Source organism: Megascapheus bottae, chromosome 22, assembly GCF_031878675.1.
Source record: "Megascapheus bottae isolate mThoBot1 chromosome 22, mThoBot2.hap1, whole genome shotgun sequence".
NCBI classification, from domain to species: Eukaryota; Metazoa; Chordata; class Mammalia; order Rodentia; family Geomyidae; genus Megascapheus; species Megascapheus bottae.
Genome location: NC_143530.1, coordinates 14,769,603 through 14,792,042, shown reverse-complemented (window position 1 = coordinate 14,792,042; position 22,440 = coordinate 14,769,603). Strand labels below are relative to the sequence as shown.

The 22,440-nt window shown below is 49.0% G+C and overlaps 1 protein-coding gene and 3 pseudogenes across 1 annotated transcript; 3 read left to right on the top strand and 1 right to left on the bottom strand.

The window, feature by feature from the left end:
- Positions 1–22,440, top strand: part of LOC150047959 (cytochrome c, somatic pseudogene) — a 30,833-nt pseudogene that overhangs the window by 1,826 nt on the left and 6,567 nt on the right.
- On the top strand, positions 206–10,051 carry LOC150047962 (tubulin alpha-1C chain-like; annotated as a pseudogene).
- LOC150047961 (saoe class I histocompatibility antigen, A alpha chain-like) lies at positions 10,436–13,116 on the bottom strand. Its single transcript, XM_090356141.1, has 8 exons — positions 13,032–13,116; positions 12,510–12,779; positions 12,076–12,351; positions 11,700–11,975; positions 11,472–11,579; positions 11,034–11,066; positions 10,862–10,909; positions 10,436–10,701 (listed from the first exon to the last, which is right to left on the bottom strand). The coding sequence occupies exons 1-8, from the start codon at positions 13,093–13,095 to the stop codon at positions 10,697–10,699; spliced, it is 1,080 nt and encodes a 359-aa protein (XP_090212267.1). The 5' UTR covers positions 13,096–13,116; the 3' UTR covers positions 10,436–10,696.
- LOC150047960 (nucleosome assembly protein 1-like 1 pseudogene) lies at positions 21,247–22,380 on the top strand (annotated as a pseudogene).

The following is a 22,440-nucleotide window of genomic DNA, read 5'->3' as shown; positions in this document are numbered from 1 at the left end:
TGAAGCACAGTGCAACAAAATAATTTATTAACATACCTGGCAATCAACCTAACTGTGAGGATTAAAGACCTTTAAAATCAAACGTATACAGTTCGGCTGCTACCCTGGACTCCTTGGTCGCCTCTCAATGAGAATCCTTGTTGCCACCCCTGCCTGGTTTCAGCCCCAGTCACAGACACCCACAGGTCCCCAACATGGTGAGTGCATGTCCATCCCCGTTGGCCAGGCTGCGGTCCAGATCGTCCATGCCTGCTGCGAGCTCTGCTGCCTGGAACACGGCATCCAGCCTGATGGCCAGAGGCCAAGTGATGAGACCACAGGGGGAGGAGACGACTCCTTCAACACCTTCTTCAGTGACACAGGCTCTGGCAACCATGTGCCCAGGGCCATGTTTGTGGACCTGGAGCCCACAGTCATTGATGAGGTGGAACTGGCACCCACCGTCAGTTTCTCCACCCTGAGCACTCATCACAGGCAAGGAAGATGCTGCCAACAACTGTGCCCGTGGGCACTACACCATTGGCAAGGAGATCACTGACCGCGTCTTGGACCCCATGAGAAAGCCGTCGTCCAGTGCACAGGGCTTCAGGGCTTCCTGGTGTTCCTCAGCTTTGGGGGAACTGGCTCTGGTTCACCTCCCTGCTGATGCAGCGTCTCTCTGTGGACCATGGCAAGAAGTCCAAGCTGGACTTCTCCATCCACCCCCCTCCAGGTGTCCACAGCTGTGGTAGAACACTCCAACTCCATCCTCACCACCCACACCACCTGGAGACTGACTGTGCCTTCATGCTGGACAATGAGGCCATCTATGACATCTGTCGTGGAAACCTCCATATTGAGCGCCCAACCTACGCTAACCTGAACCGCCTTATTGTCCTGATTGTGTCTTCCATCACAGCTGCCCTGAGGTCAGATGGGGCCTGAATGTTGACCTGACAGAGTTCCAGACCAATCTGGTGCCCTATCCCCACATGCACTTCCTCCTCGCCACCTATGCCCCTGTCATCTCTGCTGAGAAAGCCTATCATGAACAGCTTACTGTGGCAGAGATCACCAATGCTTGCTTTGAGCCAGACAACTAGATGGGGAAATGTGACCCTGCCATGGTAGGTACATGCACTGCTGCCTGTTGTACTGTGGTGATGTGGTTCACAAAGATGTCAATGCTGCCATTGCCACCATCGACACCAAGTGTACCATCCAGTTTGTGGATTGGTGCCCCACTGGTTTCAAGGTTGGCATCAATTTCCAGCCTCCCACTGTGGTTCCTGGTGGAGTTGGCCAAGGTATAGACAGATGGCTGTGTGCATGCTGAGCAACAAACACCACAGCCCTGGCCAAGGCCTGGGCCCACCTGCACCTGAGTTTGACCTGATATATGCCAAGTGTGCCTTTGTCCACTGTATGTGGCTGAGGGCATGGAAGAAGGAGAGTTTTCTGAGGCCATGAGGACATGGCTGCCCTAGAGAAGGATTATGAGAAAGTTGGAGCACATAGCCGGGATGGATAGCACATAGCCCGGATGGGGAGCACATAGCCCGGATGGGGAGCACATAGCCCGGATGGGGAGCACGAGGTGAGGAGGACTAGCTGCTGTTTCCACTCCCTGTCTTGTGATTATTTTCTTCATTTTTTTTTTTTTGCCAGTCCTGAGCCTTGAGCTCAGGGCCTTTGCACTTTCCTTGGGTTTTCTCAAGGCCAGAACTCTACCACTTGAGCCACAGCACCACTTCTGGCTTTCTTCTATGTATGTGGTACCGAGGAATTGAACCTAGGTCTTCGTGCATGCTAGACAAACACTCTTCCACTAAGACAATCTCCCAGCCCTTGTCACTGTTTTATTTCTGTGTGCAATCCTTTTAATTCTGACCTGTCAACAAAATATTTCCATATAAACTGTCAAAACGTAAAAGTACAACTTATAAAACTTGGAAAGACCTCCCATTAGGAGTTTGGCCTAGAGATAGATTGTTCACTTACAAAGCAGGAAGACCCAAGTTCGATTCCTAGGCACAACATATATAGAAATACTGGATGGAAATGGTAATGTGGCTCAAGTGGTAGGGCTCTAGCCTTGACAAAGTCCAAGAACAGTGATTAGACTCTGAGTTCAAGCCCAGGACTGGCAAAACCCAAAGAAGGCATTCTAACCCAGGCATTGTAGGTTGTTGCAGGCCAGGCCTCTGGGGAAGCAAGGGTCTGGTCCTGGCACTTCCCTGCCCCACATGGCTTGCTTTGTTCCCTTGGATAAGCCCAGGCTGATTTGAACTCTCAATCTTCCTACCTCCACCTCCCTAGCCCTGGGATAACAGGCGTGTCTCATCACATCTGTTGACTGCACAGCTTCAGGTCTGCTTCGTCTGGTGTTACTGGAAGTAAGCAGGAGATCTTCTATTTATTCTTTCTTTCCTCTCCATATCTATCTCCATTGTCTCATTGTCTCTCCATCTGTGTGTATGCATGTGTGTGTGTGTGTGTGTGTGTGTCTTGTGTCTCATTGCCTCTATCTCTGTAGCTATGTCTGCCTTTGTCTCTCTCTGTCTCTGTCTATCTCTTTCATTGTCTCTCCCTGTCTATTTCTCTCTCTCATTTGGTGGTACTGGGGCTTGAGCTTAGGGCCTCTGACAAACTTACCTTGGTTACCAAGATGGAACTTTTACACTACAGCCACAACTCCAGACCAACTTTATTAACGCTTAATTGATGATGAAATCTCTCAGACTTTCCTGACCAAGCTGACCTTTCTTCTTTAGATGTCAGCCTCCTGACTGGCTAGGAATACAGGTCTGAGCCACTGGTGCCTGGCAGATTCGATATATTGTAATCACAGTAAGATATACTTCACATAAAACAACCATTTTAATCTTTTAGTGTGTACAATCTATCATCATTAAGTAATTCACACTATTGTAAATAGAAAAGAAATCAGGGTTGGGTGTGTAGCCTAGTGGTCGAATGCTCACCTAGCAAGCATGAAGCCCTGGGTTTCATTCCTCTCAACAACATACTCAGAAAAATCTGGAAGTGGTGTTGTGGTTCAAGTGGCAGGGCGCTAGCCATGAGCACAAAGTGTCCAAAGACAGTGCCCACGCCCTAAGGTCAAGCCTCAGGACAGGTAGTAATAATAATAATAATAATAATAATAATAATAATAATAATAATAATAAAAAATAACTCATGGGGCAGGCATAATATCCCAGCCTTTTTGGGAGGCCACAAACCACCCAGCAGTAGAGTCCCCAGCACTCAGAGAACCGAGCTAGGAGTCAGTTTAACACCACACAGCAGTGGCTGCTCTCCACCTTTGTGCTGATAGAGAGCAGCCCCGAGCTTCAGTGGGGCTGAGCCTTAAAGATGAACACCACGTGCAGTGATCTTGAGCACGAGGATGGCGCCACACGCCATGGACAAGAGGTCAGCAGGTATTACAATAGCAAAATAATTTGGCAGCTAAGCCTGCCCGGGTTATTACTAATGGAAGGACTGGGTGATGTCCCCGGGCTTTTTTGGCTCAAGCTGAGGCTAGCGCCTTCCCATCGGAGCCACAGCTCCACTTCAGCTTTTTCTCAATAGAAAAAGAATCTCACAGCCCTTCCTGCCAGGGCTGGCTTTGACCCTCCATTCTCAGACCTCAACTTCATGACTGGCTAGGATTACAGGTGTGAGCCTCCAGTGTGCAGCTAGTTTTCATGATTCTAATGCTAACTACTCACGAGGCTCAGTGCAGGAGTCTCAAGGTTGGAGACCAGCCTCATCACCAAAGGTTGACTGATTGTTTCCCAAAAAATAACCAACCAGAGCCAGGAGTTTGGCCTAGTGGTAGAGTGCTTGCCTAGCATGCATGAAGAACCAGGTCTGATTCCTTGGTACCACATACATAGAAAAAAGCTGGAAGGGGTGCTGAAGCTCAAGTGGTAGAGCTCTAGCCTTGAGAAAGTCCAAGGAGAGTGCATAGGCCCTGAGCTCAAGTCCAGGACTGGCAAAAAATAATAATAATAATAAATAAAAAATAACCAACCATAGAAAAAACAAAAAACCACTAAGACTGCATGCATGGCTCCAGTGGCAGAGCAGCAGCCTAGCAAAGTTGAGACCCTGAGTTCAAACTCCAAATGCACAACCACCACCCCAGAACAAGAACACAGGCAGTGCCCTGTGGCATGGCAGCTGCAGGTGGCCACAGTGAGCTGTCCGTCCCTGCTGCCTCTCACCCAGCCCGCTGCTGCTGTCCCTGTACCCCAGGGCCACTCATCCCCTCCTGGGTTCCAAGCTGCCTGGCTGGTGAGCTTCAGTGCAGGCTGAGCTATTGGCACAGGCTGGCCTTGAACTTGCTGTGCAGCTCATGGAAGCCTGGGGAGGCTCCACCACTCTGACACCAGAGAAATGTGTTGTGCTGAAATGAATGGTGCTGCTGTGTTGTAGTTTGATGATGCTGCAAGCACCAATTCCATGGTGACTCTGGAATGCTGAGACTGCTCCTCGTGGAGGGCTGGGAAGCATTTAGAATTGCCTTCCCTGGACAAACCCCAGTTTGACTTTGACGCTGCAAAAATCTTTCTAGAACAGAGGTTCCAGCCCATCACAGAGGCCTGTGCAGAAGCCAAAGAAACTGGCGACCACAGGGAGGGAGCAGGAGAGTGATCATATCAAGTCCCCAGGCTTCACAGCTGCTCACAGGTTCCCAGGGGAGAATGGACCCAGCCTGACCTGCAATGTGTTGAGGCAAGGCAAGGTGCAGCCTGCGGGTGGCAGGCCTGTCCCTGGCCTGGCCACTGGCCCAACTCAGCATCACAGATGGTCTCTTTGTGGAAAGGACACTTCATCAAGGTGAGTTAACTTGAGGAATGGGCACAGTTGTGTGCATTGCAAAGTAGAGGAAATGACAGGCCCAGCCACGTCCAGCTCTCTTTTCAGTTGCTCAGAATCCTGTCTTCCCCTTTCCTTCATCTGCTCTGCATCCCTGGACCTCTAGTACATTCTGAACTGCTGTTGATTAAGTATACTCTTGTGTGTGTGTGTGTGTGTGTGTGTGTGTGTGTGTGTGTGTGTGTGTGTGTATTTTAAGGGGGTTGGCAATTTGGCCTAGCAGTAGAGTGCTTGCCTCGCATGCACTAAGACCCGGTTGGATTCCTTGGTACCACAAATAGAAAAAAAAGCCAAAAGTGGTGCTGGGGCTCAAGTGGTAGAGCACACTAGCCTTGAGGAAGTCCAATGACAGTGCTCAGGCCCTGAGTTCAAGCTCTAAGACTGGCAAAAAAAAAAAAAAAAAGGAAAAGAAGGCAAATGCGGGGTTGGTGGCTTACTCCTGTAATCCTAGATACTCAGGAGACTGAGATCTGAGGACCAAGGTTCAAAGCCAACCTAGGCACAATAGGACCTGAGACTCTTACCTCCAGTTAGGCTCTAGAAAATGGGAAGTGGAGCTTGGCTTAAGAGTAGGGCCATAGCTTTGAGCTAAAGAGCTCAGGGACAACACACAGGACCAGTGGTAGGGTGGTAGCCTTGACCTGAAGAGCCCAGGCCGAGTTCAAGCCTCATGACCCACAACAACAACAACAAAAGAATGTATTTTAATAGCTCCTATAGGGGCCAGAAGTGTGGTCTAGTGGTAAGAGTGCTGGCCTTGCAAGCATGAAGACCCAGGATTGATTCTTTAGTACCACATACATAGAAAAAAGCCAGAAGTGGTGCTGAGGCTCAAGTAGTAGAGCTCTAGCCTTGAGAAAGTCCAAGGACAGTACTCAGACCCTGAGCTCAAGCCCAGGATAGGTAAAAATAAAAAAAGAATCTCACAGATCTTTTTACCCAGGCTGATGGTGAATTCCATGTCTCAGCTCTCAGCCTCGTGAATAGGTAGGGTTACAGGGATGAAGCACTGATACCTAGTTTATCTGATGTTTTATTCTATCCAGAGTCAACCTTAATTTCAACAAAGCCATACCTGTACATTTGGTTTTGTTCTTTTTGGTGTTTGTCTGGTTTTTGTCATTTGTAGGACTTGAACTCTGGGCCTGAGTGTTGTTCCTGAGCTCTTCAGCTGAAGGCTACCACTCTACCCCCCTACCCCTTGAGCCACAGAGCCGCTTCCAGTTTTCTGGTAGCAAATTAGAGATCCATATCTCTGGGTTTTTTAGTGCCCTGGCTGGCTTTGAACCGTGATCCTCAGATCTCAACCTCCCGAATAACTAGGATTACAGGCATGAGGCATCACACCCAGCCACATTTCACATTTCATATTATGTATAATAGATGATATATTATCTAGTAATATATGATAACTCTGTATAAGGATATGTTTATGTGTGTGTATATACATGTCTTTCAGGTCTATGAAAATTATATGGTATTGTGCTTTTTATACTTTGCTTGTCTCACTCAGTATAAGCAATTCCAGTTGCATCCATTTTCTGCCACATGGCATGATTTTATATTTTTTGTGGCTGGTTAAGTATGTATGTGAATATATTAATACATTTCCTATTCTTTATCCATTCACCTGTTATTGGACTTCCTACCTGATTCAAGTTTTTCATTATTGTGAGAAGTGGAAACATGGACATGAAGGTAATTTTCCGGTATATTGATTTACTCTCCTTTATTTATATATATGACCTCTATTAAACTTCATTAAACCAGAGTGGGCTCCACTCAGTTTACCTGAGAATTAGTTCAAAGGGGTCACATATTTGTTATTTCCTGTGTGTTTTTTTCTGGGGAAGTACAATACAATCTAGTACCTCCAAACTTGGCTAAGGCTGACAGATACCCCAAACTTACACAAAGTGGCTTTGATGAGATAAAAATGACTGTAAAACTAACCATATACAGAGGAATAGTTGCTGAAGCCTACAAAGGGTTGTATTTCCCTAAAGACTTTCAAGTAGCAAAGTTTCCATTTCCTGGCTGCTCAGTATGGCTGCTCAGTATTTGTGTTTTTGGTCTGTTATGGGGCTTGAACTCAGGGCTTGTGTGTCTACCCTGACCTCTTTTGTTCAAGGTCACAATGCTCCCTATTTTCTAGTGGCTAATTGGGGATAAATTTCAGGCACTTATCTGCGTAGGATGGCTTAAATGGCACTTCCCAGATCTTGGCTTCTTTCTTTCTTTCTTTCTTTCTTTCTTTCTTTCTTTCTTTCTTTCTTTCTTTCCTTCTTTCTTTCTTTCTTTCTTCCTTTCTTTTCCCCTTCTCCTTCTTTGCTGCCACAGCCTCCTACTCTCCCTCCCCCTCCCCCTCCCCCCTCCTCCTCCTCCTCCTTCTCCTTCTCCTTCTCCTTCTCCTTCTCCTTCTCCTTCTCCTTCTTCTTCTTCTTCTTCTTCTCCTTCTCCTTCTCCTTCTCCTTCTTCTTCTCCTTCTCCTTTTCCTTCTCTTCCTCCTCCTCCTCCTCCTCCTTCTTCTTCTTCTTGAACTCAGGCCTAAGCACTGGACTACGGAGTTCTCAAGAGTAGAGCTCTACCACTTGAGCCAGAGTACCATTTCCAATATTTTTCTATATATGTGGTACAAGGAATAAAAACCAGGTCTTCATGCATGCTAGGCAAGAACTCTACCACTAGACCAAAATCCCAGCCTAGATCTCAGCCTTTTGAATACCTACGACAACAGGCATGAGAAACCAACACCAAGCTGCAGTGCTTTTTTCTAGGATTCTAAATCCTAGAAACAACACCAACAATGAAAAGCCATCGACTACAAGCTGGATAGACGAAAACTGTATTCTATGAAATTTGTTTTTATCCTGCACTCTATCATAATAGTCATTAAACATCTTCTTGGACATCGTAAAAAGAAAATGTCAGCTGAGCACTAGTGGCTCACATTGGAAGTGGTGCTGTAGCTCAGACTGGTAGAGTACTAACCTTGAATGAAAAACTCAGGGTCAGTGCTCAGACACTGAGTTCAATCCCAAGGAAAGACAAAAAAAAAAAATTGGTGGATCATGCCTAGACTCTTAGCTACTCCCGAGGCTGAGATCTAAGAATCATTCCTTGAAGCTAGCACTGACTGGAAAGTGTGTGGGATCCTTATCTCCAAAAAGCAAGAAGTGAAACTGGGGCTCAAGTGGCACCACACTAGCCTGGACCTAGAACAAGCTTAGCCTAGCAACAGCACTCAAGCCCTGAGTTAAGCCACAAGTTTGCCACACACAAAGAAAATCCCTCCAGTAAGAATATTTCCTCGGCCGGGAGTTTGGCCTAGTGGTTAAAGTGCTTGCCTAGCATGCATGAAGACCCGGGTTCGATTCCTCGGTACCACATACATAGAAAAAAGCCGGAAGTGGTGCTGAGGCTCAAGTGGTAGAGCTCTAGCCTTGAGAAAGTCCAAGGACAGTGCTCAGGCCCTGAGCTCAAGCCCAGGACTGGCAAAAAAAAAAAAAAAGAATATTTCCTCACACCTCATATCAAAAACACTTCTCAGCAAATCCCAGATCCCTGGCTGTGCACAGAACACAGATGAGATCACACCCCAAGATAAGATCACACCTCAAGACTTGGCACAATGGGATCTTCAGTTCACAAACCCTTGGCCTAGATATGTTTTACCAAATTCCTCCCTTCCTGCAAACCTTCTCTCAGAGGTGATGATTAACACTGAGTACCACAGGTACCTTCCCTGTCCCCAACCCACACGGTGTCCCAGCACTGCCCTCCTCCTGCAGGACGTGGTCCTTCCTTGCTCTCTGAGGCAGTGTGCCACCTGCCTCTTCTCACTAGGAATTGTGCTCCACAAGGATGGCAATTCCTGCTCCTTTATCTTTCCCAAAGGATTCCATATTCCATCTGCAAAGCAATTCCACAGGCTTAAGTAGTCAGAGCAATACCCAGCACAGCCAGAGGATACATGTATTGATTTGTATCTGGAGAATAAAGTTAGGCAAAAGCAAGTGTTTGGCCAGGGTTAGATAGGACTGAGTCCACTCTGGGGGGAGGGGAGGGCAGGAGAGGTGTCCCAGCTCCTCTCCAGGATGCAGGAATCAGAGGGAGCAGTGACAATCAAGACCCAGGGAGGGGAAACAGCCCCCCAAAATACCACGCACAGTGAGTCAGAACTTCCACAGTTCCGCCAGCCCCCAGCTCTGTTCAGATTTGGAATCCATCAGTGGATGTCACCAATCCCAAGGTTAGAGCCCTCATGACCCAGGTCTCCTTTAAATACCCAACAGACACGTGTGCACATGAGCTCTGCTCACCTCCAGGTCCTCACAGCCAATCAAGAGGAGATAACAATCTTCACCTCACTCTGTTTTATTTTGTTCTTTCTGGCTTTTTTTGCCCATTCTGGGGCTTAAATTCAGGGCCCGAGCACTGTCCATGAACCTTTTTCTCAAGGCTAGATCTACCAGAGAGCCACTTCCATCCTTTAGTATCTATGTAGTAAGATAACTGAACCTGGTTCTTCGTGAATGCTAGGCAAGCACTCTACCACTAGGCCAAATTCCCAGCCCATCACTCTGCTTTTCAGTCCAGGAATGTGGGTTGGAGCAGATTGGAACTACCCAGATCCAAGGGCAGGTGGAGAGAAGGGCAGAGAAGATGGAAAGTATCAGGAAAGGAGGTCACAGGAGATGCTTGACCTCCGTCCTCTCTGCTCTCAAGGTGGCTCCTTCAGAGTACTTAGGAAAAGACAGAAACACTCTAAAGACACAGTGCTAGAAGGACAGCAAGTTACCTCAAATTGCCTTTCTCCTCAACACTCACACTCCTATATACCACACACACCTCTAAACCACACACTCCCCTGTGCAAGGCTGCCTTGTGCTTTGAGAAGCACTGCCAGGAAAACACCTCCTGCAGCTGTCAGAGGGACAGTAGAAGGGCCAGACACCAACTCAAGGAAATTGGCCGAAGGGAGGCAATTATGAAGCAAATACTAATTGTGCCTGAATACAGGAAGCAGGCTTGAGTCCATGTCATCTATCGAGTCTGCCCTGTGTCCTAGACAAACCCAAAGTCCTGGGAATCTCTAAGGTCTGTGATCACAGCTTTGCATGTAGAAGGTTCTTGAAAAGCAACAGGACTAAGGAACAAGGATGACAACCCAGGTGAGGAATGACAGTATGTCTTCCAGAACCATTAAGCTCCAAGCACACAGTCCTGTCCACATTCAGCTGCTCACAACTACAAATATGCCTCCAAAAACATTCAGCTCAACCTGGGCACCAGTGGCTCATGCCAGGAATCCCAGCTACTCAGGAGGCTGAGATCTGAGGATGGAGGTTCAAAGCCAGTGCAGGCATTAAATAACATGTGTCTTTTATCTCCAGTTAATCACTAGAAAATGGGAAATGCAGCTGTGCTCAAGGTGTAGAGCACTAGAATTGCCAGGTCAAGCCATATGACAACCCTGAAATATTTTTTAATAAAAACGAAACATTCAACCCAGCAAACATGATGATTCTGGAATATAATCATATTTTTATTTTGTCACAAGTTTTAGGAATCATCTGTGAGTTAATAATTCTACTAGGCTATCTCATGAGAACAATTTGAAAATCACACCCAGATCCACATTTTGTTTATCAACAGGAAAGCAAGAAGCAGTGGCAACCTAAAGAGAGGTCAGGAATGGGGACTCCATGGAGGGACACGGTAAGAACCCAGGTGTGGAGAGACAACACAGGAGCTCATGATGTCCCAGGAGGGAGGAGGAGAGGAGGAACTAATGTTGTGATTGTCACTGTCACACAAAGCAGCTGGGTCACACTGCAGGAGAGAAGAACAAGGACAACAAGGCAGATCAGGCTCTATTAGGGACACACTCTGAGCAGGCCACCTAACACCCCAGTCCAAAGGCCCTGCAGCCACCACACAGCCTCCCCTGTGCCTCAGCCCTGCTCCCCACTTAGGGCCTCCAGGTTGTCACCTTTTGCAGGTGTGAGGGAAGCATCAGAGCCCTGGTCACTGTCAGCCTCTGTGGTAGAAGAGAGGAACTGGTTAGAGCCCACGGTGTCACTGGGGGAATTCTGGGGTGGAGGAGCTCCCACAGGTCCTGTCTGCACACCACCAAGGTCACCTCCCTCCCACATGCTACTCACTTGCAGCCTTGTCATAGCCTTCTCTTTTGCCACCTGCAAGGACAAACAGCAAGTGAGAGGGGGACACAAGCACTGCCATGAGGGTCTGGAGGAATCCCCAGCCTTGAGCTCAAGGGAAGTTTCCAGAAATGTGTCTGAGGAACCAGGGATTCATCTGGAGAGATGAGCACACCAGTTGGGAAGAGAGACCCCAGGACCTCCTGGAGTGTGACCTCAGTGGGGACATTCCCTGGGACCTGAGTGCTGGAATCTGGTCCCCATCACCACCCTCAGGAGTGACAGTTGTGTCCTTCATTCACCCTGTGATTTACAGAAGAGGAGCTGTGAGGCTGGGGATGCCCTGAGTGTGCACCACTTCCCATCCCGTGTGCAGCACACACTTCTACCTGGGGCCTGAACCCACGAGGGGGCCAGGAATTCACACCTCCACCTGCCTACCTCCATTCCTCTTCCTCCACAGCACAAAAACCACAGCAAAAAGAAGCAGAACTGCAACGATGACCATGACAATGACCCACACAGGAATGGTGGGCTGAGCAGGTGGCTCTGGAAGAGGGGAAAGGAGGATGAGGCTGTGCTCCTGCTCTCAGCCCTTCCCCTGCTGAGGGCTCCAGATGGCTTCTGCTTTCTCTGCCCACCTGCTCTGTGCCCTCAGCCCCTGCTTACCCCATGTCAGGCTGAGGGGCTCCAGCAGCCCCTCATGCTGCACATGGCACGAGTATCTCTGCTCCTCTCCAGAAGATACCACCACCGCTGCCCACTTCTGGAAGGTTCCATCTCCTGCAGGCCTGGTCTCCACCAGCTCCATGTCCTGGGTCAGGTCCTCCCCATCCCTTCTCCAGGTCAGGGTGATCTCCGCAGGGTAGAAGCCCAGGGCCCAGCACTTCAGGGTGACCTCGTGCTCAGAGCTGGGGTGGTGGGTCACGTGGGCCTTGGGGGAGTCTGACAAGGAGCCAGAAATTCAGATCCATGTCCTGGCCTCCCATGGCCTCTGTGCAGCTCCTGTGACCATCCCAGGAGGTGGGGAGTCCGGCCGCTGTACCTGTGCGCTGCAGCGTGGCCTTGCCGAGCTCCAGGTATTTGCGCAGCCACTCCACGCATGTGCTCTCCAAGTAGGCCCTTTTGATCTCAGCCACGCCGGCCTCCTCGCACTTTCGCTTGGTGTTCTGAGCCGCCATGTCGGCCGCGGTCCAGGAGCTCAAGTCCTGGTTCAGGGAGATGTAGTCCTGGCCATCATAGGCATGCTGATAGTACCCGCGAAGGAAATGACCATCTGGACTCACGTCGCAGCCATACATTACCTGGATGGTGTGAGAACCTGCCCGGCCCACGGTCAGCCCCTAAACTGAAATGAAACCTGCCCTCCTCCCGCTCCCCCTCGGCTCCCACGTCCTCAGGTGAACCTGTGCTGAGACCCCGGGCTGGCGGGCAGGGAGAAGGGGCGGGGTGTTGACCTCCGCCTGGGCGCTCACTCACCATCTGCACTCTGGTTGTAGTAGTGGAGCAAAGTCTGCAGGTTCCCTTTGTAAATCTGAGCATGGTCCTTGCATCTCCTCGACTCCTCTTCCCAGTACTCGGGCATCTCCCGCTCCACCCACGACGCCCGCGGCTCCATCCTGGGGTTCACGGCATCGCTGTCGAAGCGCACGAACTGCGAGTCGTCCACGTACCCAACGGCGATGAAGCGGGGCTTCGCGAGGCCCGGGCGGGACACGGAGGTGTCGAAATACCGCAGGGAGTGGGGGCCTGCGGGCGGAGCCATGAGACCCGCGCCCAGCTCCGGGCGGGATGGGAGGAGGGGTGCGGGGACCCGGGGAAGGAATGCGCTGGCCCCGCCTGGGCGGTGCCCCAGATGAGTCCTGTGGACTGGCCTGGGGGAGGTATTGAAGGCTGGGCTTCCCAGGTCTCCACCCACACCCCCTTCTCCTCTCCCTATTCCCCCTATAACCGACCTGTCTCCTCCCCTGCAGACTCTGCGTCTGTGGTTCTCTGACTCACCCGCCCAGGTCCCGGTCAGCGCCAGGGCCCCCGACAGCAGCAGCAGGACGGATCGGGGCGCCATGTCCCCCGCCTCGCCATCCAGCGGACTCTTGAGTGCCAAGAGCTCCCCGTGGACTTTAGAACCCGAACTCCGTGGTCCTGATTGGCTGCTCTGGAGCCCGACGCCCATTGGAGGCGGGAACTGGGGCCGCGTCACCAGTGTCCGGGCAGAAGCCGCCCGCATGGTTTCAAGAAGTGAAACCAGAGTCCAGGATCCTCTGGCTGAGCTTCCTGACCCAGAGCCGCATTGGGTCCTAGAGCTGGAGATATGGGTCCGGGCACCTGGGGCGTCGCCCTGAGCCCTGTCCCCCTCTCCAGCACTCTGTGCCGGCCTCCTGTGGTGTGGGCTCCTGGCCCGGGACCAAGGCACAGGTTCTCAGAGGGTTTCCGTCCAGGGTCTCTGCACCCCACACGTTCCTGTGCACCCCGAAGTTATTTGTACCATGTAAGTTCTGTCTGTCGATATTCACACTGTTAGACATGAGACAGTCCTTCAAGGGGGCTCAGACTCTGTGATCATAGGTAAGGTAGGACTCAGATCTAAGCCAGCAGAGACAGGAAAGTCCCTGAGACTCTCATCTCCAATAAACCACCAGAAAACCGAAGTGGAGCTGTGACTCCGAGTAATCCAGTGTTAGTCTGGAGTAGAAAAGCTCAGGGCTGACACCCAGGCCCTCTGGGCTCCAAGTCCTCCATGCACAAAAGCAACAACACTCCGGAAAAATGCTTAATTTGACAGAAATGGAGACACACGAGGTGAACTAGTTCGGCATTGGTACTCCCTGTTGAAAACCGAGTGTACACTGTGGAAAATGGAGTATACAACTTGTGGGTGGAAAATGAGGAGAAAACTGGGAGAGTAAGGAAAGAAATGACAATGCCCAAAAAGAAATGTTCTCTTTCTTTACCTGACTATTGTAACTGTAACCCCTCTGAACATCATGTTTATGATAACAGTAAGATGCTTTATTTCTTCTTATAATTCTAGTAGTTAACAACTGTGTATTCATTGGTTTTGTAATGTTCTTTTTTTTCTTTGTTTGTTTCTGTTGTTTTCCTTTTGGTGGTAGTACTAGGGCTTAAACTCAGGCCCTGGGTACTGTCCGTTAGCTATTTTGCTAAGGCTACCACTCTGCCACTTGAGCCACAGCTCCACTTTTGGCTTTTTGCGCTGATTAATTTGGAAATAAGAATTTTGTAAGTTTTTCTCTTCTAAGTGGCTTTGAATTTCAGTGCTCAGTGTCAACCTCCTGAGTAGCTAGGATGACAGACTTGCTTCTGATTTTTTGATGGGTAATTGGAGGTAAGGTTCTCTTGGGGGCCTGAGAATGTGGCTTAGTGGTAGAGTGCTTGCTTAGCATGTATGCATGAAGCCCTGAGTTCCATTTCTCAATACCATGTAAATAGAAAAACCCAGAGGTAGTACTGTGGCTCAAGTGATAAGAGCAAAAGAAGCTCTGGCACAGTGTTCAGACCCTGAGTTCAAGCCCCAGGAATGGGAAAAAAAAGTCTGTTAGATATGTCATTCCATGATAGCTTCAATCCACAATTCTCAGATTTCACTTTCTTAGTAGCTAGGACTTAGCTCATTCAATGCTATTTTCTCAGAACTGAAACAAAAGACAGCTGTTGAGGTATGCTAAATATGTGCCCTTCTCTGGTCAGTGGCAAATTGGGTAATATATATATATATATACCATATCCACGTAGTCCCAGAAGAGATGGACAGAGGAGCTGCTGTATTACAGCCCAGCCAGCCACTCTGCTAGATATGATCACTGTGAAATCTCCGGCTCTGGCTGGGGACACTGATTCCCCTTTCCTCATGCATATCTTCATGGATTACCCAGCATCCTACTTCCTATTCTGAGCCTCCCTTCCAGCTTCTCCTCTCAGCTCATTTCTCTGGAAGTAGCACTTTGTGCATGTTCTTCTTGAGCCCTAAAGAAGACACAGGCCCCTTGTTGGAAATTCCATCTTTGACATCCTGGATGTAGATGAGGTTTTAGCCTGGCTCTTCGATGGAGCTGGCTCTTTCCCCTGATCCGTCCCTCCTACCACTCACCAATTCCATAGTCCTCAGAGTTCCTCTGGCTCTTTTGCTATTCATTTTAATCATCTGGCATTAGATGTGAACAGAGCATCTACTTGTAAAAACTATTTCTCCAGGTGTCTGCAGTGGACAGTGTTGAGAGGGTTTCTGGCTCAGCTGTTCCTCACTGGTAGACTGACAGCAATGTGGTTCTTCTTTATCCCAGGGGCTTGGGATGTTCATAACTGCAAATCAGACCTCTGGAGTCCATGGTGGTACTTCGCATATCCTGGGTACTGACAGGCTTGCCCTCCTCCTTGCTTCTGAGCCACATCCGGGGACCTAGGGGACACTGATCTCCGAGGTGGTCTTTCTTCTGTGGTTACTTTCTGTTTAGGTTTTTAAATTCTACTTTATAGTTGCAAATTCTTAACTGGAAACTTGAGCCCTCTCAAAATTTAGCTCATGGATAGGAATTTTTTTCCCCTTGTCCTGTGGCTTGAACTTGGGGCTTATGTGATATCTCTGAGCTTCTTCATGTTAACGGTAGTGGTCTACCACTTGAGCAATAGTGCCACTTCTGGCTTTTTCTGAAGAGTTTATTGGGGACAAGAGTCTCTGGGACTTTCCTGACTAGACTGGCTTTGCACTGTGATCCTCAGAACTATTAAGGAAGCTGAAATCTGAGGATTATATTTCAAAGTCAGTCAAGGCAAAAAAAGAAAGAGAAAGGAAGAAAGAAAGAAAGAGAAATCCAAGAAAGACAGAAAGAAAAGAAAAATACTCCCTGTGAGTCTCTTATTTCCAAATAACCATCCATCATGGGAAGTAGTGATATGGCTCAACTGGTATCCTTAACCACAAAGAGGCTCATGGACAGCACTCAGGCTCTGAGTTCAAGCCCCACATGGAGAAAAAGAACAGGGGAATAGTGCCTCATGCCTCCTACTCCACTATGTTCTAATGTCAGTCATATTTCATATTTTATTCTTTTTAATGGTATTGTGTCTAGTACTCATTTTTCCCATTCTTAAAGGATAACAAAAACACCCCTTGACATGCAGAGTTCTGATACAGAAAGTGTCTTCCTCTTCCTCCTCCTCCACCTCCTCCTCCTTCTCCTCCTCCTCCTTCTTCTTCTTCTTCTTCTTCTTGTCATTGGGCTTGAACTCTGGACCTGGACACTGTCCCTGAGCTCTTCAGCTCAAGGCTACACCCTCCCCCTTGAGCCACAGCCCCACTTCCACTTTTCTAGTGATTAATTGAAGGTAAGAGTCTCACAGTCCTTAATGCCTTGTCTGGCTTTGAATAGAGATCCTCAGATCTCGGTCTCCAGGGTAGGTAGGATAACAGGAAGTACTGCTGTGGCTCAAGGGTAGGGTGGTAGCCTTGAGTGGAAGAGCTCAGGGACAACGCTCAGGCCCAGAGTTCAAGCCCCACAAATGAGAAAACAAAAAAAAAGCTGAAAGTGGGCTATAGCCTCAAATGGTAGAGCAGAGCTATAACCTTGAGAAAGCCCAAGGACAGTGCTCAGGCCCTTAGTTTAAGGTCCTGGATTGGCAATAACAACAATAATAATAATAATTATAGAACCTGAATACAGAACTCAACCTGAGTCTACACTGACCTGCTAGGACAAGCTCTTCTTTCCCATAGATTTGGACACAAGACAAGATGCTGGGAATATCTGAGTCCCTGTGACTTCAGTTATTATTGGAACAAGATTGTTGTTCATTTTGGGCTCAATACTGGGGCGTGAACTCAGGGACTGGTACTTATGCTGACAGTAACTTCTCTGGTAACTTTTCCTTTTCTTTCAGCCAGTCCTAGAGCTTGAACTCAGAGCCCCGAGCTTCCTTTGCTCAAGGCTAGCACACTACCTCTTGAGCCACAGAACCATTTCTGGTTTCTCTGTTCATGTGGTACTAAGGAATTGAACCTATGGCGTCATCCATACTAGGCAAACATTCTGCCATGAAGCCACATTCCCAAGCCCACTTTTTTTTTTTTATCAAGGCTCTACAACTTGAGCCAGACCTCCACTTCTGTCCCTTGTTTTTTGGTGGTTAATTGTAGGTGAATCTCATAGATTTTCCTTCCTGTACCAGCTTCAAACCATGATTCTCAGACTGCAGCTTTCTGAGTAGCTATGCTTATAGACATTAGCCACTGGCACCTAGTTAAGAACAATGAGCAGGGAAGAGGACCCAAATGAATACAACTACATCAAAACCCAGAATGACAACTCTTCATGGCCCTGTACCCATTTGGCTACCTTTTCTTGTCTCTATCTAGAATGCACCAAACAAAGCAAACACATGGTTTTCAGACATTTTCCAGACATTCCATTCTATCTTAAGTTTTGCCATTCATCTTCAGGTAACTTATCAACCTGCTCTTGACAAGAATTTGACAAACAAGTCCATAGGCACATTCTCCTTGCCAATAGGGAAGCAAGAAGCTGCAGCTCAGAGCAACCCACAGTGAGGTCACAGGTGGGAATGTCCAGCCCTTTTTTGGCTGGAGAAGCAGGTGGATGGGGAAGGAGAGCCAGGCCGGTGTGGGAAGAAGGTCTCAGTGCACAGGACTGGACTGGGCTTCTCATTTCCTCACAGGATGCTGACAGAATGCAGACGCTGGACACAATCAGAGCCTGGGTGCAAGAAGAGAAGCCAGGAGCTCATGATGTCTCAGGAGGGAGGATGAGAGGCAGGAACAAGCCATGTATCATTCAGTGCTATTACAAGATGGGGTATAACATGCTGAAGAAAGAAAGGAACCGGCCGGGAGTTTGGCCTAGTGGTTAAAGTGCTTGCCTTGCATGCATGAAGACCCGGGTTCGATTCCTCGGTACCACATACATAGAAAAAAGTCAGAAGTGGTGCTGAGGCTCAAGTGGTAGAGCTCTAGCCTTGAGAAAGTCCAAGGACAGTGCTCAGGCCCTGAGCTCAAGCCCAGGACTGGCAAAAAAAAAAAAAAAAAAAAGAAAGAAAGGAACCATGAAATCACATCAGTATAAGATATGACACTGAATAGCCAACCACACATTCAGTACATCCCAATCCAGAATTCCCACAGAACCAGAAGAGTATTCCAGGAGCCTCCTATCCCTTCTTCAGAGCTGCAGGGTGTCTGTCACTCTTTAAGCTGTGAGAGAAGCTTCAGAGCCCTGAGCATTGTCCCTGCCTGTGGGAAAAGAACAACACGAGAGTTGGCCAGAGCCCATAAGAGACATGGCTAGCCAGGGGTGATGGCTCATGCCTGTAATCCTAGCTACTCAGGAGGCTGAGATCTAAGGATCACAGTTCAAAGCCAGCTCAGGCACTAACCTCCATGAGACTCTTATCTCCAATTAACTACTAGAAAGACAGAAGCAGTGCTGTAGCTCCAGGGGTAGGGCAGTTGAAGAGCTCAGGGACAGTGCCCAAGCCCAGAGTTCAAGCCCCAGGATCAGCAAAAGAGAGAAGGGTGGGGTGACTAAAAGGAAGTATGGGGTAGGTGAGCTTCCAGGGCTCCTACCTGTATCAAGTGTCTCAGCAATCACTTCCTCCTTTCTCCTTTGTAGTCACTTGGAAGCCTGAGCATAGCTGCCTCTTTGTATTTACAAGAAGAAAGCAATATGTGAAGTCAGGTATGGGCCGTGAACATCTGGAGGAATCCTTAGTTCTGAGTTCTAGGCAAGTGTGACTGTAAACCAGTAAAGGATCAGGAGAGAAGCAGAGAAGACCTGGGAAGGAGGAAGACCAGGGGTCCTCCTGGAAGTCTGTCCTCAGGAGTGGCCTTCTTGTGGACTGGCTCTGCTGGGCATCAGGTCCCCATCACCACCATCAGAAGCATGACACATCCTTCTTTTTCCATGTGATTTCACAAAAGAGGTGTTGGCACCCAGGTCATCAGGCTGGGTAAGCAGCTGGGTGTGGTGGCACTTCCTACGAAGGAGACAAAACACACTTCTAACTAGAGATAGAAAACACAAGTGGAACAAGAACATGGATCCTTTTCCTTCCTACATTTATATCCCCTCTTCCACATCACAACAGCCACCACAGCTCTAGTAGTTCTCCACTGTTCCTGGGACAACAAGGCCATTGGCAATTCCTAGGGTGGGGACAGTAGTTTGAGAGGAAGGCTCTAGGAAGACAGAGAAGATTTGGGAATGTGAGAAAGTCCTGCCCACCACCTCATGTTACACATGGTAGGTGTTTCTCTGCTCTTCTCCAGAAGGCACCACCACAGCTGCCCACTTCTGGAAGCTTCCATTTCCTGCGGGACTAGTCTCCACTTGCTCCAAGTCCTGGGTCTTATCCTTCCACCTCTCTGCCAGGTGAAGGTGATCTCTGATGGGTAGAAATCCAGAGCCCAGCACTTTAGGTTGACAGCTTGTTCAAAGAGGAGGTGGAGGGTCATGTGTAGCTCTGGGAATCTGAGGGTGGCAGGGAGAATCCAGAAATCCAGATACTTCAGTAGCTCATTGTCTCCACACTTGATCTTAGCCAAAAGGCTGAGCAGCGATCATGAGCTAATATTAAAGCAGCACCATGAGACCACCTGAGACTGCACTGACAACTGAGCTGAGGAGGATTGTGAAGTCCAGGTTTTGTAATCTATTCCCTGTTAAGTTCTTGAGTGGGGTTAAGGCATGTCAGAAGATCCAGGTCTCTTAGAGGAACTCCTGGTTCTGTCCTGGGTAGAGTTAGACTCACAAAAGCCACAGACTCCACGCGATGCCAAGATTGATTTCAGAGTCAAGGAGCCTGTGTTGGCCAGGCATGCCAGGCAGTGTCTTCCCCTCCACACCTTTTCCTGAGATCAGGGCAGGTGTCAGAGTCACTCTCTATTAAAAGTCCAGAAGACTCAATCCCGGGCTGGACCCAAGGAGAGTGGTGTCCTAGGGTGGGTCTTGTTTTCCTCCACTGGTGGGAGGAGAGGATTTGGAGATCCCCAGGAGTTGGAGGTGCCTGGTACCTGGGCACAGCAGAGCCTCTGCCATTCTCCAGGTATCTGAGCAGCCACTCCAGGGACTCCCCATCCAGGTAGAACCTTCAGCTCTCTGCCACCCTGACCCTCCCCCGCTTGGGCATGGTGATCTCAGCACCCACAGGGGCGCCATGTCCCATGTCCCAGCCAGCGGTGCTCACACCACCATCCCAACATGGGGCCCACCCCGGCCCAGCACCCACTAACAACTTGGCTGTCTTAGTCCCTGCCACTTTCCTGGGCCTTGCAATTTGTGGGGGAGGGGGAGGTCAGTCTGGAACTTGCTGCCTGGGAGGATTCAGACCAGTTCTTGGGAAATGCAGTGGGTTGTGACCTCCGACCTGGCCTGAGGACACTCAGGGAACTCTGTCACTGCCCTTGACAGCAACATCCGCAAGAGGGCTGGGGTGCCAAGACCTCATCTTGAGGATCCAGGGTGAATCTGAGTTCAGTGGCCCATCCAGCCCTCTAACCAGGGAAGGGGGCAGCGCTAACCCGCTCTTCCCATGGAGTCGGGAACTGGGGCCGCTTCACCAGTGTCCGGGCAGAAGCCTCCCGCACAGGTAGGAGAAGAAGTGAAACCAGAGTCCAGGATCCCCATGCTGAGTTTCCGGACCCAGACCCACGTTGGGTCTTGGAGCCCTACCTCTGGGGGCAGGTACCTGGGGCCTCGCCCTGAGTCCTGTCCTCCTGCCCCAGCACTCTGTGCCGGCCTCCTGTGGGTTCCTGGCCGGGGACCATGGCACAGGTTCTCAGAGGGTTTGCTTCCAGGGTCTCTGCACCCCACACATGCCTGCCAACCCTGAAGTTATTTGTCCTCAATGTCCTCTGTCAATATTCACACAGACATGAATCCAGCTTCAAAGCTCATTCCCTGCTATCCTGGGTCATCAGGAAACTCAGATCTAAGGATGGAGATTCAAAGCCAGCCCAGGAGGAAAATCCCTGAGACTCTCATCTGCAATAATCCGTGGAGAACTGGAGATGGCGCTGTGACTCAGAGTGGTGGAGTGCTAGCTTTGAGTAGAGAAGCTCCAGGACAGAACCCAGACCCAGAGTTCAGGCCTTGGAGGCGGAAAATAAGTAAATAATATATAAAAATGGACTGTTTACAGCGCCACCCCCTGCTGTCCCCACCTCGGTGTCTGAGCAGCTCAGGACGACTGGTACCCAGCACTCATGGCCCAGATGTGGAGTTCTTCCAACAAGGCAGACCACTGGCCTAGGGAAGTTGAAAGACGAGGGAATGCTCTTACAAACCTTCAGGTTAAATGGGCACAGACAGAAGCCAAGTTCCCTGAGGAAGTTCATGACCTGGACAGGAAATGTGCTCTTCTCCATCCGCCTCTATGTGATAAGCGATTAGAGATCATTCCTGCAATGTATGAACCCACGGGAGAAGAATGTGCCTGGAAACCCGAGGAGGAAGATGAAGTTTCCGGGGAGCTGAAAGAAAAGGCCACGATTGGAGAAGAGAACAAAGATGAAGGAAAAGAAGGCCCTAAAGGAATCCTGAATTCTGGCTGACTGTTTTGAGAATGCTGATTTCTCAGGGACAGGGTTCAGGGACCTGATGAGCCTATTCTGAAGCCCTGGAAAGATACCAAAGTGAAGTTCTCACATGCTGGCCAGTCTAGGAGTGTGATCTTAGAATTTCACTTCTAACCAATGAGTATTTCACAAATGAAGTGTTGACAAAGACAGATAGGATGAGATCAGAACCAGATGATTCTGATCCCTTTTCTTTGGATGGACCAGAGAGTATGGGTTGGACAGGGTGCCAGATAGATTGGAAAAGAGAAAAGAATGTCACTTTGAAAACCATTAAGAAGAAGCAGAAACACAAGGAACATGGGACAGTTCATTTCCAATCATTCTTTCTTTCCTTTTTTTGCCCCTCCTGAAGTTCCTGAGAGTGGAGATTTGGATGCTGCTGCTGAAACTATTCTTGCTGCAGACTTTGAAATTGGTCACTTTTTACATGAGCGTATAATCCAAGATTAGTGTTATACTTTACTGGCGAAGCTATTGAAGATGATTATGATGAAGAAAATGAAGAAGCAGATGAGGAAGGGGAAGAAGGAGATGAGGAAAATGATCCAGACTATGACCCGGAGACAGATCAAAATCTAGCAGAGTGCAAGCAGCAGTGAAGCAGGAGGTTTGAGGATCACCTGCACTGTAATAGGCTAAGCAGGACTATTATTCATGTTAGACTTAGAGTTTTGTATTTTCCTGGTAGACTCATAACTTTTTTTTAAGGAAAGATATTGACATTTTAAAGACAAATTTGTTCCAGCTTTTAACTAGTTTTCTGTCGCACCTGTTGAATGCACGGATCCTCTCATGCATGTCATT